Source organism: Muntiacus reevesi, chromosome 4 (assembly GCF_963930625.1).
Source record: "Muntiacus reevesi chromosome 4, mMunRee1.1, whole genome shotgun sequence".
Classification (NCBI taxonomy): Eukaryota; Metazoa; Chordata; class Mammalia; order Artiodactyla; family Cervidae; genus Muntiacus; species Muntiacus reevesi.
In genome coordinates this window covers 76214070-76227425 of record NC_089252.1, presented here as the reverse complement: position 1 = coordinate 76227425, position 13356 = coordinate 76214070, and the positions used below count along the sequence as shown (strand labels likewise).

The following is a 13356-nucleotide window of genomic DNA, read 5'->3' as shown; positions in this document are numbered from 1 at the left end:
TATCTTGCCAAGTGCTGGTGAGGATATAGAGTAATTGGAGCTCTCACATGCTGCTGGTGTGACTGTAAAATGGTATACTCACTTTTGAAAATCATTTGGCAGTTCATCAGAAAGTTAGATATACACCTACCAAACCACCCAACCATTTTCCTGCTAGTAAAAGTAGTAATTTATCCAAGAGAAATGAAAGCATATGTCTGCAGAGTCTTGTATATGAATATTTATTGGAGCTTCATTTGTAATATCCTCAAATTAGAAACAGTTCAAATGTTATAAAATGGTGAATGAATAACAAATTGTAGTGTCTCTATGTGGTAGAATACTAAATGCAACAACATGGATGAAAAAAGAATTATACTGAATAAACACCAAGACTGTAAGAGTATGTAGTACTTTGATTCTAGTTATATTAAGTTTTAGAAAAAACACATAATGATTTAGTGACAGAAAACAGTTCAGTGGTTGCCTCTCATTGGGTGGGAGGATGGAAGGAGAGCTAGATTACAAAAGAATACAAGGAAACTATTAAGAGGAATAGATATATTTGTTATTTTCATTGGGGTGATGGTTTCTTGGATTTGTATATAAGTCACGGATCAAATTCAGCATTTTAAATGCATGCAGTTTACTGTATGTCCATTACACTTTATTAAAGCTATTTATGGAAAAAAAAAAAAAAGGCTCTCAGAATTAATTTGTGGAAAGGAAGAGAGACTACCACTGGTGATGCGGAAATGTTTCTAGAGTTAAAGTTCCAGGGGGTCAGGTTGTGCTGGGCCTTGAAGGTCAGGCGAAAGAATTTGAGTGTTGTCCAGGGAGGCAATTTTGCAGTTTTATGATCACATCCATGGTATAGTGAAAGCAGTGTTTTAGAAAAATCCTCTTGGCAACAACATGCCGGCCTAAATGGATTGGAAAGGCAGCCAAAAAGACCAGTGAAAAGATGTTGGCGTGATCCATGCATGGGATGATGATAAGGGCCTCGCCTAGAGTGATGGTCTTCGCTTGGAAAGGAAGAGATAGTAGGAAAGATAATCAGAAGACACAACTGTCAAGATTTGACTTAATGTGGTATGGATTAGACATTGATTTAAGCAGTTTCACAGAATTGTTCCTGTTTTTTGTTTTTTTTTTTGAGAATACTGACAGCTATCTCTAAAATGTGGAGAGTAGAGTTTTTTCCTCTTGGAAATAAACCTAGGAGGAGGACTGTTAGGTCCTTAGGAAGAGGCTGTTTTGGGTGCCCGTCAGCTTCTAGTCTGGCATTCAGAGCTGTGACTGGATTTAGCACTTGCGTACCTTCAGTGCTTTAGTACTTTTTCTTTCTGTTGGTTTATCGATGATACAGAGCAGTGGCCAGGATCCTTAAATGCTGTCCACATAGTCTGTCTGAAACTGAGCTCGGCTGCCTTTCCTTGACTTTCCTTTAGGAGTGGATTCTGTCAACTTCAAAATAATAATTTACTATACTCAGCCCTTGGGATCCTTGCTAGCCGACTGAAGCCAGGAGAGCGTGACCAATCCATGGAGGAGCTGCTCAGGTGAGCTGGACCACATGTCCCTGAGAGCTATCTAAAGAAATTCCTAGAAATAAAACTGGCAAGATTTCTTGGAGATAACTTGGTATTTTCACTGCCTTTTCCTCATTTATGTGAGCTTTCTCATCTGTGTATTCAGATATATCCTGAAGCTTTAGAAACTGTTGAATAAATCAAACTAAATCCTCATGTGTCCTTCATCCTGTTAAGTTTGCATTTTCAGGCAATGATGATGAAAGTGCTAGCCATCTGTAGTCAACTCTTGATTATCCAGGTACCTACTCTGTCTCCTAATTGGGTTGGATAATTAGGTAGCAGTCAGTTATCACTTCCCTTACCTTGAAAGAAGAGGAGCCTAGACTGAGAACACAGGAGATGAGGAGCTCTGGGAGCATGGTTTCAGCCTCTGCCCCAGCTTCACCCAGAGCAGTTTGGTCTTTCCCCTACCTCTCCTGAGTGCCTAGGCCATCCCTGAGTCCACAGTCTGCCTTTAGAACCTTATTTCATTTTCAATATAGTCTAAATTTGTTTGACTTACTTTCCACCAGTCAGTCAGTACTTGACTCTGGTTTTATTTTAACTACAATTTTACTTTTTTATTTTTTTTTTTCATAACTACAATTTTAGATTAATTGTGTTTCTTCATCTGCCATTACTTCAGAATATGAAAAGCTAACCACATATGATACATTTATCAGAAGCTCTGCCTTATCATTTCCTTTCACCTTGTCCCTATGAACCCATAATTTAAACATTATACTCAGTGTGTTGCCTGATGCCTTAAAGAGCAAATAATTGACCCAGGGTTGCACAAGTCAGCATGGCCTAGGCTAACACTTGGGTAACTTTTCAATGCCAGCACCCCATACCCTGGGTCAGGCTTCTACACCCTGGGTTTCTCCATACAAAGTTACATTTCTCTATAAGATCTTGAAAGAAGGTTCTACTAAAGCACCTTGCAAATGAGGAGGATTCTGCTTAGACCATCAAGCATTTCAGTGGACTTGTATAATTCATGGATTTAGACACATCTGTAATACTTGTGGTGGGTTTTGTTTTCTTCATTGTCTCTTTACAGGCAGAGCTTCCATTACTTGCAGAATTTCCATGCCAGCATTCCCAGTTTCCAGTGTGCTCTTTATCTCATTAGACTTTTGATGGTCATTTTGGAGAAATCTACAGCTCCTGCTGAGAACAAAAGACAGATTGGTGATGGATCCTCTTTTCTTCCTTCATGAATAGACTAGTAAACTTGGGGCTTCCTAGAACCTTATAAATTTTACAAGCAAGTCTCTCCATCACTGTGGATATGCCCTCTTACTATACCAAGAAGGACATAGTCCCAGTAGAAGCTATGTCTGAGCTCTGCTGACATGGCTTAAACTGAGTGTGGTTAGTTTACTTGGCTGGATTTGCTGTTTAACTTTTGTTTATTCATATCCTTCCTTTCTTGTTGTTGTTATTAAGTATCTGAGACGTTTGACAGAAAAACAAAAGCCATTAAGTTAATAAAATGGGACAGAAAGGAGAAATCAGGATTAAGTGTAAAGAAAAGTCTGGTCCTATCCCTGATATTTTTCTTTAACTATCTTTGACATAGCTCTTAGAATGCATCTCACTGATAAATCTTAATTGGCAGCACAGGCAGAAAGCATGAAGAAAATGCAAAACCTTTATTATTCCTGTTGCTTAAAGGGGGAGGGTTTTATATGAATCTTGGAGGTCCATACTGTTTATTGTTTATTGGCCTGCCAAGGAGTACCCGAGATGGACTTCCCACTGCCCAACAGCATTCCCTTACTCTGTGTGTCTGTTTGGTTCATGTCTGTGTCAAGACAGGATAAGAGGGTGGGACAGTTAGGTCTTAGAGAAATGGATTTATTTCTGGTGGAAGGACTAATAGAACAGGAACTCATGAGAGCTTTTTCTCCCCCAAAGTTGTCTGTTAGCCTAGGAATTTCATAGTAAATGTAAAAGAATAACCTTTTTGATCAATTATCATCCCCCAAAGACTGCAAAACAAGAATGCAAAACATTCTTTGCATTCAAAACAAGAATGCAAAATCATCCCCCAAAGACTGCAAAACAAGTTCATTTTCCATGAATGAAATTTGTCTTGTTTCACCAACAGCTTCCCTGGCCAAACAGTTCCTCTGTCGAGTGTGGCCTAGTGGAGAGAAAGAGAGGAGCAGCATTCCTAATGATCAGCTCCAGTCTTTGCTTGGGTAAGAGGCTCAGCTTTTGTCCACAAGCCAAATAGCCTTCCATTTGCCCCTGTTAGGATCCCTTGTCTGGTCAAAAACTGAGAAATTTATCTTGGTTGATGATAACTTGGATGCAGTGAAATAGGTGTGAAATTAATGTAATTTAGAATATGTGGACTTTCAGATCCTCTAGTTCTGTTTCATACTGTCAGTTCTTTAGTAAATCAAATCATAGAGGAAGTGGAGGGGTCTGCTGTTGTATCCTGCCTTGTTAACCCATGAGTCAGATATTGCCTACCATATCTAAGACAGAGCCATCACTTCCAAGATGTCTAACTATTTCTTATGGAGACATCATTTCCTTTACTCCTGACAGGTAATTGGAATCTTTATTTTATTAAAAATAAATGCTGGAAATTCCTTGGTGAGCCACTGGTTAGTGCTCAGCACTTTCACTTCTGTGGCCCTGGGTTTAATTCCTGGCCAGGGAACTACGATTTTGCAAATTGTGTGGTGTAGCGAAAAATAAATTAATAAAATAATTGCTAACAGTTGGTTTAAAGCTTAGTACTTGGATATGTCTCAATAAAGAAGTCTTGATTTAGAAATTCTGTAACGTGTGTTCATACTCCTATGGCTATCAATGCAGCATCTACCTGGAACACACAGACAGTGTGCTGAAGGCCATAGAGGAGATTGCTGGCGTTGGTGTCCCAGAGCTGATCAACTCTCCTAAAGAAGCCTCTTCCACATTCCCTGCACTGACCAGGTAAGGGAGTTCTCTCCTCTAGTCCTTTCCCTAAGTTAAAGTCATACTAGTGTATGTAGGTTCCAAATAACTACCTTACTCTTCATCTAGTTCTGATACAGGAGGTATGTGCAGTCATTTGTTCAACATACAGAATGTCTGCTGTGAATTCTCTTCAAGCATCCCTCACCCCGCCCATATGAAAGGATGTTATTGAGGAATGACTTTTCAGTAGTTACAGTTTTTAGAGACATTGGATATTTAATCACCAAACTTTTTTCAGTGCTTTCACCCTTTATGTGTGAGATTATTTTTACAATATTTTAACCACCTTTAGAAGGATACAGTGATTATTGTATCTAACCATATATGTCTCAGTTAATGGGTTTTGTGTCTCAAAGTATCAGTGGTTATCTGATATTCATATGGTCTTTATAGTTTATAATCACTCTTATATCCCTTATCTCTTTTGATCCTTTGATGAATCTGTGAGGTAGATATCATTACCCCTGTTTTACCGATAAGGAGAATGCGCTTTAGAGATTGAGCTTGCTTAGAACTGGAAACTTAAAAGTTGGATCTTCTGACCACTACTTTCCTCCTCTTACTCTGCCACCACATTCTCCCTTTGTGAAATTAACCCCATAGTTTCACAGGCCGTCTTCTTGGCTCATTTCTAAATCCTTCTTGCTCTCACATCCTCCTCAAGTGGACCCTGGTGAAAGCATGTTTTGAGAGGTGGGGAGGGAAATCACTTTGGGTTCCCTGGTTTCTTCCCAGGACTTTCTTTGTGATGAGTGCATCATTGTGTGAGTGTCATACTTTTCTCTTCTAGGACCACGTTCATCATTTTCTTCCGAGTAATGATGACTGAACTAGAGAAGACAGTGAAAGGTCTTCAGGCTGGAACAGCAGCAGATTCACAGCAGGTGAGTCAAATTGTCCCACCTCAGAAAGCAGACTCTGGATTATTCGGAAGATGCTAGTGGTTCTTCTCCTTGGGTCTAGAATTTTCTCCTAAGCTATTTCCTTTGACTTACTGAGATCCAGAACTTTTTTCAAAGAGTTCTTGATTTCCTTTCCTCTAGTTGGAAGTGAGAATTAGGCAATTTTCCCTGGCTTCTTCCTGGGGGTAGCCTTGGACTCCATAGAGCTAGTCTGGAAAAAAATATCTTTGGTTGCAGCCTCATGTACCCAGCTGCAACTTGTGAGCTGGCATGAGGTGAACAAGCCTGTTTCAGATGCTGTGGTCCTAGACCTTGGCAACCTGCTAACCAGAACAGAACTAGCCTGCTGGGAGCAAGAACTTACTTAGGGAATCAGAGAAACTACAGGGATATGTTGCAGAGGCTTTTTCCGACTTGTAAGTTATTGAAGAGGAGTTGTCTTCTTAGAAGGTCTCAATAAGGTACCTTAGTGATACCATATTATATGCAGGACTCCGAACCATCTTGTGGGTTCACTGGTTGCCACATCTCTTTAGGAAGATAATTGGTTTAAATCACTGTATAGCTCTGTAGTTCAAAAATCATGTATTAGTGGCAACATGGTAAAAGAAGTATATGACTGCAATTCAAAGATGCCGTGTATTTGGCTGCCCCCAGATTCATGAAGAGAAGCTCCTCTACTGGAACATGGCTGTCCGAGACTTCAGTATCCTCATCAACCTGATAAAGGTGAGTATGGAGAGGCTCCCTGTCCATCTCACTGGCCGACTGCAGAAACTGCCAGGGGCCCGACTCCCAGAGTGGGCCCTCAGCTCCTCTCCCCGCCCTTCGTCGGGCACCCCCATCTCCCCCGTGCCCTGCCCATCCTGGACAACACCTTCCCTGCTTCGTGCGGTGTCTTTTCCTTCTCTGCCTTCCTCCTTCCAGTCTGTACCACAGTGTTTACTGTTTAATGACTCCTTCCCCCATCATTCCCCCATGCTCATCACTGCACCATGAATCTGTGCACCTTCCCCATGGTCTCCGTCTTCCAACTTGAATGTCTTCTTCATCCCTCATTTACATTCTCTGCTCTCCCCCACTCCATGATTTTGCCCAGACTGTTCCCCCAGCTTAGAATGTTTTTCTTTCCTTTCTGCCTCTTTCTTCAGGCTTCCCATCAAGATTTGGGATCTCTTCAATGCCATCTTCTTAACATTCCCTGTTGGAATCAATTCCTTGTTCCTCTATGCTCCCCTCTTTTCTTGAACTTCAGTTACAGTGATTACTTTATTCTCCTTTGTGATTGATTTGTTGACATGTTGATGTACCTCCTTCATTTTAGACATGTGTACAACACTCAGAGCTGTGCCTTGCACGGTGGGGAAGAGGCTGGGGTGCTCAGAGGAGCAGATCTCAGCTCTGGTTTCTTGTCCTTCATCTTCCAGGTGTTTGATAGTCGTCCTGTTCTGTATGCGTGTTTGAAGGTGAGCAACAGACTGGGCCCTCTTTAGTGTTTATTCTTCCTTTGGGTCAGCTGAGTGGAATTGCTTAATACCTTGCCCACAAGCCAGTCTCCAGAATCTCTGCTGATAGGTAGTCTAGAAAAGACCATGAATATGTTTTCCTATATTAATTGGATAACCAGAGAAGCCCATTTTCCTATGAGTTTAAAAACTTAGTCTTAGAACTAGGGTGATTGGCTTAAGGAGCAGTAGTCACTCCCTACCATTCCTTCCCAGTCAACAGGAAGGAAGGAAGGAGTGGGTGATTCCTCTTTTTAAAGCCCGTGGGTGGCTTCATTGATGTAGGATCTGGCCTTCTGGTATCCTCCAGGGGACTATCCTGGATTAACCGTAGGTTTGGTGATAAACTCATTGGGTTAAGAGCTAAGGAGGGCAGTAGGGAGGATGCTTCTCCCCTTTCCCAGCAGTTCCTTCCAGTAGATGGTGCCCCATACTGTTGTCTCCTGGCTTCTCTCTTCCTCTTTCCTCACACCCCCACTGGTGTGAGGGAATGATTGAGAAGGGGGAGTCCTTTTCCTGATGGGTAAATTGGGCAGTTGGTCATGTGCTTCCCCAGCTCTACCCAGTTTTTTTCCTTTTGAGAGTAAGTTGTCCTCTGGGAGCTGGGATTCCCCTCAGTTCCCCTGTGTCCTCATTCTCAAACTGAGCAACACCCCTGCACATTGAGTGTGTGTGTGGTAGGTAAGCCTGCTTAATTCAGGGTGTAACAGGCCTGTTCAGCCTTTACATTAAGCTATTTCTCTGAATTAACCTCTTGAACACTTTCCAGTTTATTTTTTGCATATAAAAGAAAATAAACCCTCTGGTCTGGGAAATGCTATGCTGCCTCAGGCAGGGGCATTTCTCACGAAAAACCTCAACTAGGGGTCCTCACCAGCTTCTCTCTTCTCTTCTTCAGTATGGGCGTCTCTTTGTGGAAGCATTTCTGAAGCAGTGTATGCCACTCCTAGACTTCAGTTTTAGAAAACACCGGGTAAGAACTGAGAGCAGAGAGCAAAGGCATGCTCTGTATAGTTGTTCAGAAAATATGTCCACAGCAACTCCTTGGCAGCCGTGGGGATAGCTCCCTTACTCTGGTTCTGGGCCACAGGTTGACATAGTTACCTTTGGTCACTTCAGCTCTCCCAGAGATGCCCATGAAGGACAGAATATTCCGTAGTGGACCCACCTTCCGACTTCTGCTCCAGATCTGAGGATGGTTGTTTCTTTTAGCCTAATTTTATTATGCTACTGCAGCCTCGGGACCTCACATATTAGTGTGTCATTTGTTTCTGTGTACTTCTCTGGGTCTGGTCTCAGGAATTACAGAAAAAGGAAAGAAAACTCATTTTGTCATAAACTGTGCTGTAAGCCCGGAGTCGTAACCACTGGACTGCTAGGCAAGTCCAGGAGATGATTTCTTGCATATATTTGCCAAGTTGAACTTTGCAGAACACTCACAATATTCGGCTGGTCCCTCGTAGCTCAGAAAACGAAAGGGGGAGCACAGCCAGTGAGCACTCCTCCTTCTGTTTGAGGGCCAAATCCATATAAACTTGAAAAATTTTGAATCACTGTGTTGTACACCTGAAACTTGTAAGATTTTGTAAATCAACACTTCCTCAGTTTGAAAAAGAGATGATTATCCATCTATGGCTGGAACCTGAGGCTTGATCCTCTTTGGTACTCTTGGATGCAAGGATATCTTGGGCGTAAAATGAAATGAGAATGTTTCATGTGGCATTTGTGCATGTTGTTGGTTGTAGGAAGATGTTCTGAGCTTACTGGAAACCTTCCAGTTGAGCACGAGACTGCTTCATCACCTGTGTGGGCATTCCAAGGTAAGAGGGAAAGCAGATCACAATTGTTGGTTTAATCTGTGGTTGCTCTTTGGAGATCCATGGGCTCCAGTGCCTTCTTCCTTTTTTACCCTTCTTAAGTCTTTATTTTTGAGACTATGTCTGTCCAATGGCAATTTATCAGAGTGGTCAAAGCCTCAGTTGCTGGCTGAGATTGGGTAATCGTCTCGAGGGAAACTTCTGCATCTGAAATTTGACTCAAACTCCATAGCCCTGTTTACTCTAGGATCTCTTCTTTGGTGAGAGAATGTTGGTGGGTGTGTAACTACGTACCATACTGTGGGCAGGAGGAATATTATGGAAGTGATGACTACTGGAGCCGAGAAGTAGTTCTAAAAGCAGCTGTTTTTAGAGCTTTTCTGCTGTATTATTTCCTAGTCAAGGAACACATCTGTCTCTTGTGAGAATATTTTAGCATTCAAGGACTTTTTCACTTAAAGTATACAGTTGAGCCCTTGTCACTTTTTGTCTGAAGGGGCACAGAACTGTGAAATTGTGAAGTCACTGGCAAGCCCATGATTCTTCCACCCAGGTCCTGTCATTCACTTCCTCCCCTGCTTCTAAATTTTTAAGGTGCTGAACAGTGGAATTTTAAGGACTCCCTCCACTAAACAGGGGTACTTTCTATTGATTAATGTCAGTATAATATGTGTTCAAGAATATTTTAGGTAAATTCATTGATAATTGATCAATGAGAGATTATGATGAGGAGCTGAGAGATATTGGTGATATGTCTTCTAGGCTGCTTTAGCTTAAAGTACAGCTACCATTCTCTTCAGAGTACTCTCAGTTCAATTCAGTCACTCAGTTGTGTCTGACTCTTTGTGATTCCATGGACTGCAGCATGCCAGACTTCCTTGTACATCACCTACTCCCGGAGTTTACTCAGACTCACGTCCATTGAGTCGGTAATGCCAACCAGCCATCTCATCCTCTGTCATCCCCTTCTCCCACCTTCAATCTGTCTCAGCATCAGGGTCTTTTCAAATGAGTCAGCTCTTCGCATCAGGTGGCCAAAGTATTAGAGTTTCAGCTTCAACATCAGTCCTTCCAATGAACACTCAGGACTGATCTCCTTTAGGATGGACTGGTTGGATCTCCTTGCAGTCCAAGGGACTCTCAAGAGTCTTCTCCAACACCACAGTTTAAAAGCATCAATTCTTCGGTGCTCAGCTTTCTTTACAGTCCAACTCTCACATCCATACATGACTACTGGAAAAACCATAGCCTTGACTAGCCGGACCTTTGTTGGCAAAGTAATGTCTCTGCTTTTTATCTCATGTTTGCTCCCTCTGATTGCCCTCAGGGCATTCGGTCCCGGTCCTTACCCTAAGCAATGCCGCCCTCTCCTCTCCGTTCAGCCCCCACTTGCTGGTGGCAGATGTGGGCGTCTGGGTTACTTTTCTGCTGGGAGTTGCTTTTAGGCATGTAATCTGTGGGTTTTATTTATTTTTCCTCCCAGTTAGGTTGCCCTCCGAGATTCGAAAACTTACCCCAGACCTGCCCATGAGAGGGTTTCCTGGTGTTTGGAAACTTCCTCTGTTACGGCTCTCTTCCCGGGACGGGTCTCCATCCCTAGCTCTGTTGTCTGTCTCTCTCTCTCTCTCTCTCTTTTTTTTTTTAATAGTTGGAGGCTAATTACTTCACAACATTTCAGTGGCTTTTGTCATACATTGATATGAATCAGCCATAGAGTTTCACGTATTCCCCATCCCGATCCCCCCTTCCACCTCCCTCTCCACCCGATTCCTCTGGGTCCTCCCAGTGCACCAGGCCCGAGCACTTGTCTCATGCATCCCACCTGGGCTGGTGATCTGTTTCACCATAGATAATATACATGCTGTTCTTTCGAAACATCCCACCCTCACCTTCTCCCACAGAGTTCAAAAGTCTGTGTCTCTCTCTTTTATCTTTTATATTTTGTCCTACCTCCTTTCGAAGACAATGGACTGCTTCTCTGGGCGCCTGATGTCCTCAGCTAGCGATCAGAAGTTGTTTTGTGCAGTTTGCTCAGCGTTCAAATGCTCTTTCGATGAATTTGTAGGGGAGAAAGTGGTCTCCCCGTCCTATTCCTCTGCCATCTTAGCTCCTCCCTCTGTCTCTGCTTTTTAATATGCTGTCTAGGTTGGTCATAACTTTCCTTCCAAGGAGTAAGTGTCTTTTAATTTCGTGGCTGCAGCCACCATCTGCAGTGATTTTGGAGCCCCCCAAAAATAAAGTCTGCCACTGTTTCCACTGTTTCTCTATCTGTTTGCCCCTTGAAGTGATGAGACCAGATGCCATGATCTTAGTTTTCTGAATGTTGAGCTTTAAGCCAACTTTTTCACTCTCCTCTTTTCACTTTCATCAAGAGGCTCTTTAGTTCTTCACTTTCTGCCATAAGGGTGGTGTCATATGCATATCTGAGGTTATTGATATTTCTCCCAGCAGTCTTGATTCCAGCTTGTGCTTCATCCAGCCCAGAGTTTCTCATGATGTACTCTGCATATTAGTTAAGTAAGCAGGGTGACAATATACAGCCTTGATGTACTCCTTTTCCTATTTGGAACCAGTCTGCTGTTCCATGTCCAGTTCTAACTGTTGCTTCCTGACCTGCATACAGATTTCTCAAGAGGCAGGTCAGGTGGTCTGGTATTCCTGTCTCTTTCAGAATTTTCCACAGTTTATTGTGATCCACACAGTCAAAGGCTTTTGCATAGTCAATAAAGCAAAAATAGATGTTTTTCTGGAACTCTCTTGCGTTTTCAGTGATCCAGCGGATGTTGGCAATTTGATCTCTGGTTCCTCTGCTTTTTCTAAAACCAGCTTGAACATCTGGAAGTTCACGATTCACGTATTGTTGAAGCCTGGCTTGGAGAATTTTCAGAGTCCTCTACCAGACTACTATTTGGGGAATGTGTCTCTGGTCTATACTGGCAGGGCTTATGCTCTTGTTCAGTGTTCAGGGTGTTAGGAATTTGAAACTTTCTGTATAGGAAACATGAAAGCAGGATGATAAATGCAGATGAATTGGTTGCATTTGTTTCCATTCAGATTCACCAGGACACAAAACTCACGAAACATGTGCCTTTGCTCAAAAAGACCCTGGAACTGTTAGTTTGTCGAGTGAAAGCCATGCTCATCCTCAACAATTGCAGAGAGGCTTTCTGGCTGGGCAATCTTAAGAATCGGGACTTGCAGGTAAGCCTGGGACCCTACCAATGATAATCTCCTACTCTCCTCTTCTATTCTTTGTGAGAGCATTGGAAAGTATCTAAGGAAGGTGACCTAAGCTCCACTCTCTTAATACTCAAAACTGCTTTTCTCTTAGGTGACTGTTTAGCTCTTAAAGGTACTTTGCTCTTGGGCCCTGGTTGCAGGTTGCACCCCTCAGCAGCAGCAGCAGAGACACCAAAACATACCATTAATGTATCAGTAAAAAAGGCTTCAGACACAGAGGAGCAGATCAGGAAAACCTTTTTCTACAACTATGGAGAAACTTTTTTTTGTTGTTTAGTTTTGTTTTTTTAATTCTAAAACCAATCTGTTCTATTCCTGAAATTATTCTCTGTGCTGATTTTTTTTTTCTGGCTGATTTTAACAAGTAAGCATTTTTTGGTTGTTTCAATTGTCTGACTGATGGGCTGAAATCTTGTGTTGTTTATACTATTTCTTTGATGTAACACCATTTTTCAAATACATTCCAAGGCCTTCTCATTCATGTTTATATTATCTGAGTCTCATAATTTATACATGAAAATAATAAATCCCCAGAGAATTAGCTTCCTTTCTTCACTTCAGTGTTATTAGGTAGATACTCTTGTTACTATGAGAATTGAAGCTCAGAGAGGTTAAGTAACTTGCCATTCAGCAATATGAGTGGAGAAAGGGTTTGAGTCCAAACAGTCCTCATCCATATTTGGTATTCCTAAATCACTTTAGTATACTGTCTTTCAGCCTCTAAATGGCCATTTGTGATTGGTGTGGGTTTTTTTTTTTTTTAAGATTCAATTTTTTTAAATTATTTTTATTGTTGGGTGTGCTGTGTCTTCATTGCTGCTCAAGGGCTTTCTCTCATTGCAGCAAACAGGGGCTACTCTGTAGTTGCCATTCACAGGCTGCTCACTGCAGTGGCTTCTTCTTGGGGAGCTTGGGCTCCAGGGCTCTTGGGCTTCAGTAATTGCTGCATGTGGGCTGAATAGTTGTGGTGCACGGTGCTTGAGGCATATGGGATATCCCCAGACCGGGGATTGAACCAGTGTCCCCTAGGTTGGCAGGCAGATTTTTAACCACTGGACCACCAGGGAAGCCCTGTATATAGTTGATGTGTTGATGTTCACGTTCTCATACTTTAAGGTATTTGAGAAAGTTTAGAATCGTATTGAGCATTACCTGAAAGAGTCACCAATACAATCTGGCCTTGTAAAGCTAGTATGATACTAGAATACAAAGATGAATCTTTTGTAAAACTACATATTGTGTGAGAGCCATAAGCATCTCAGAAGCCTTGGGTTGATTATCACTTCTCTAGGTGCTGGATCACAGGTTGGTGTCCGTGTTTGATCATATTTGAATGACTTTCTTTGCCTTGCCTGTA

General features: G+C 42.2%; 1 protein-coding gene across 3 annotated transcripts in view; it reads left to right on the top strand.

Moving 5' to 3' along the window:
* The window catches only part of FANCD2 (FA complementation group D2), a 51453-nt gene that overhangs the window by 36335 nt on the left and 1762 nt on the right, over positions 1 to 13356 (top strand). For all 3 annotated transcript variants that reach the window (XM_065933169.1, XM_065933171.1, XM_065933170.1), the window contains exons 33-42: positions 1431 to 1541; positions 2617 to 2747; positions 3670 to 3763; positions 4392 to 4511; positions 5326 to 5419; positions 6095 to 6166; positions 6865 to 6903; positions 7841 to 7915; positions 8688 to 8762; positions 11814 to 11960. In XM_065933169.1, the coding sequence (XP_065789241.1) occupies positions 1431 to 1541; positions 2617 to 2747; positions 3670 to 3763; positions 4392 to 4511; positions 5326 to 5419; positions 6095 to 6166; positions 6865 to 6903; positions 7841 to 7915; positions 8688 to 8762; positions 11814 to 11960 (958 nt within the window). The remainder of the gene's footprint in view (positions 1 to 1430; positions 1542 to 2616; positions 2748 to 3669; positions 3764 to 4391; positions 4512 to 5325; positions 5420 to 6094; positions 6167 to 6864; positions 6904 to 7840; positions 7916 to 8687; positions 8763 to 11813; positions 11961 to 13356) is intronic.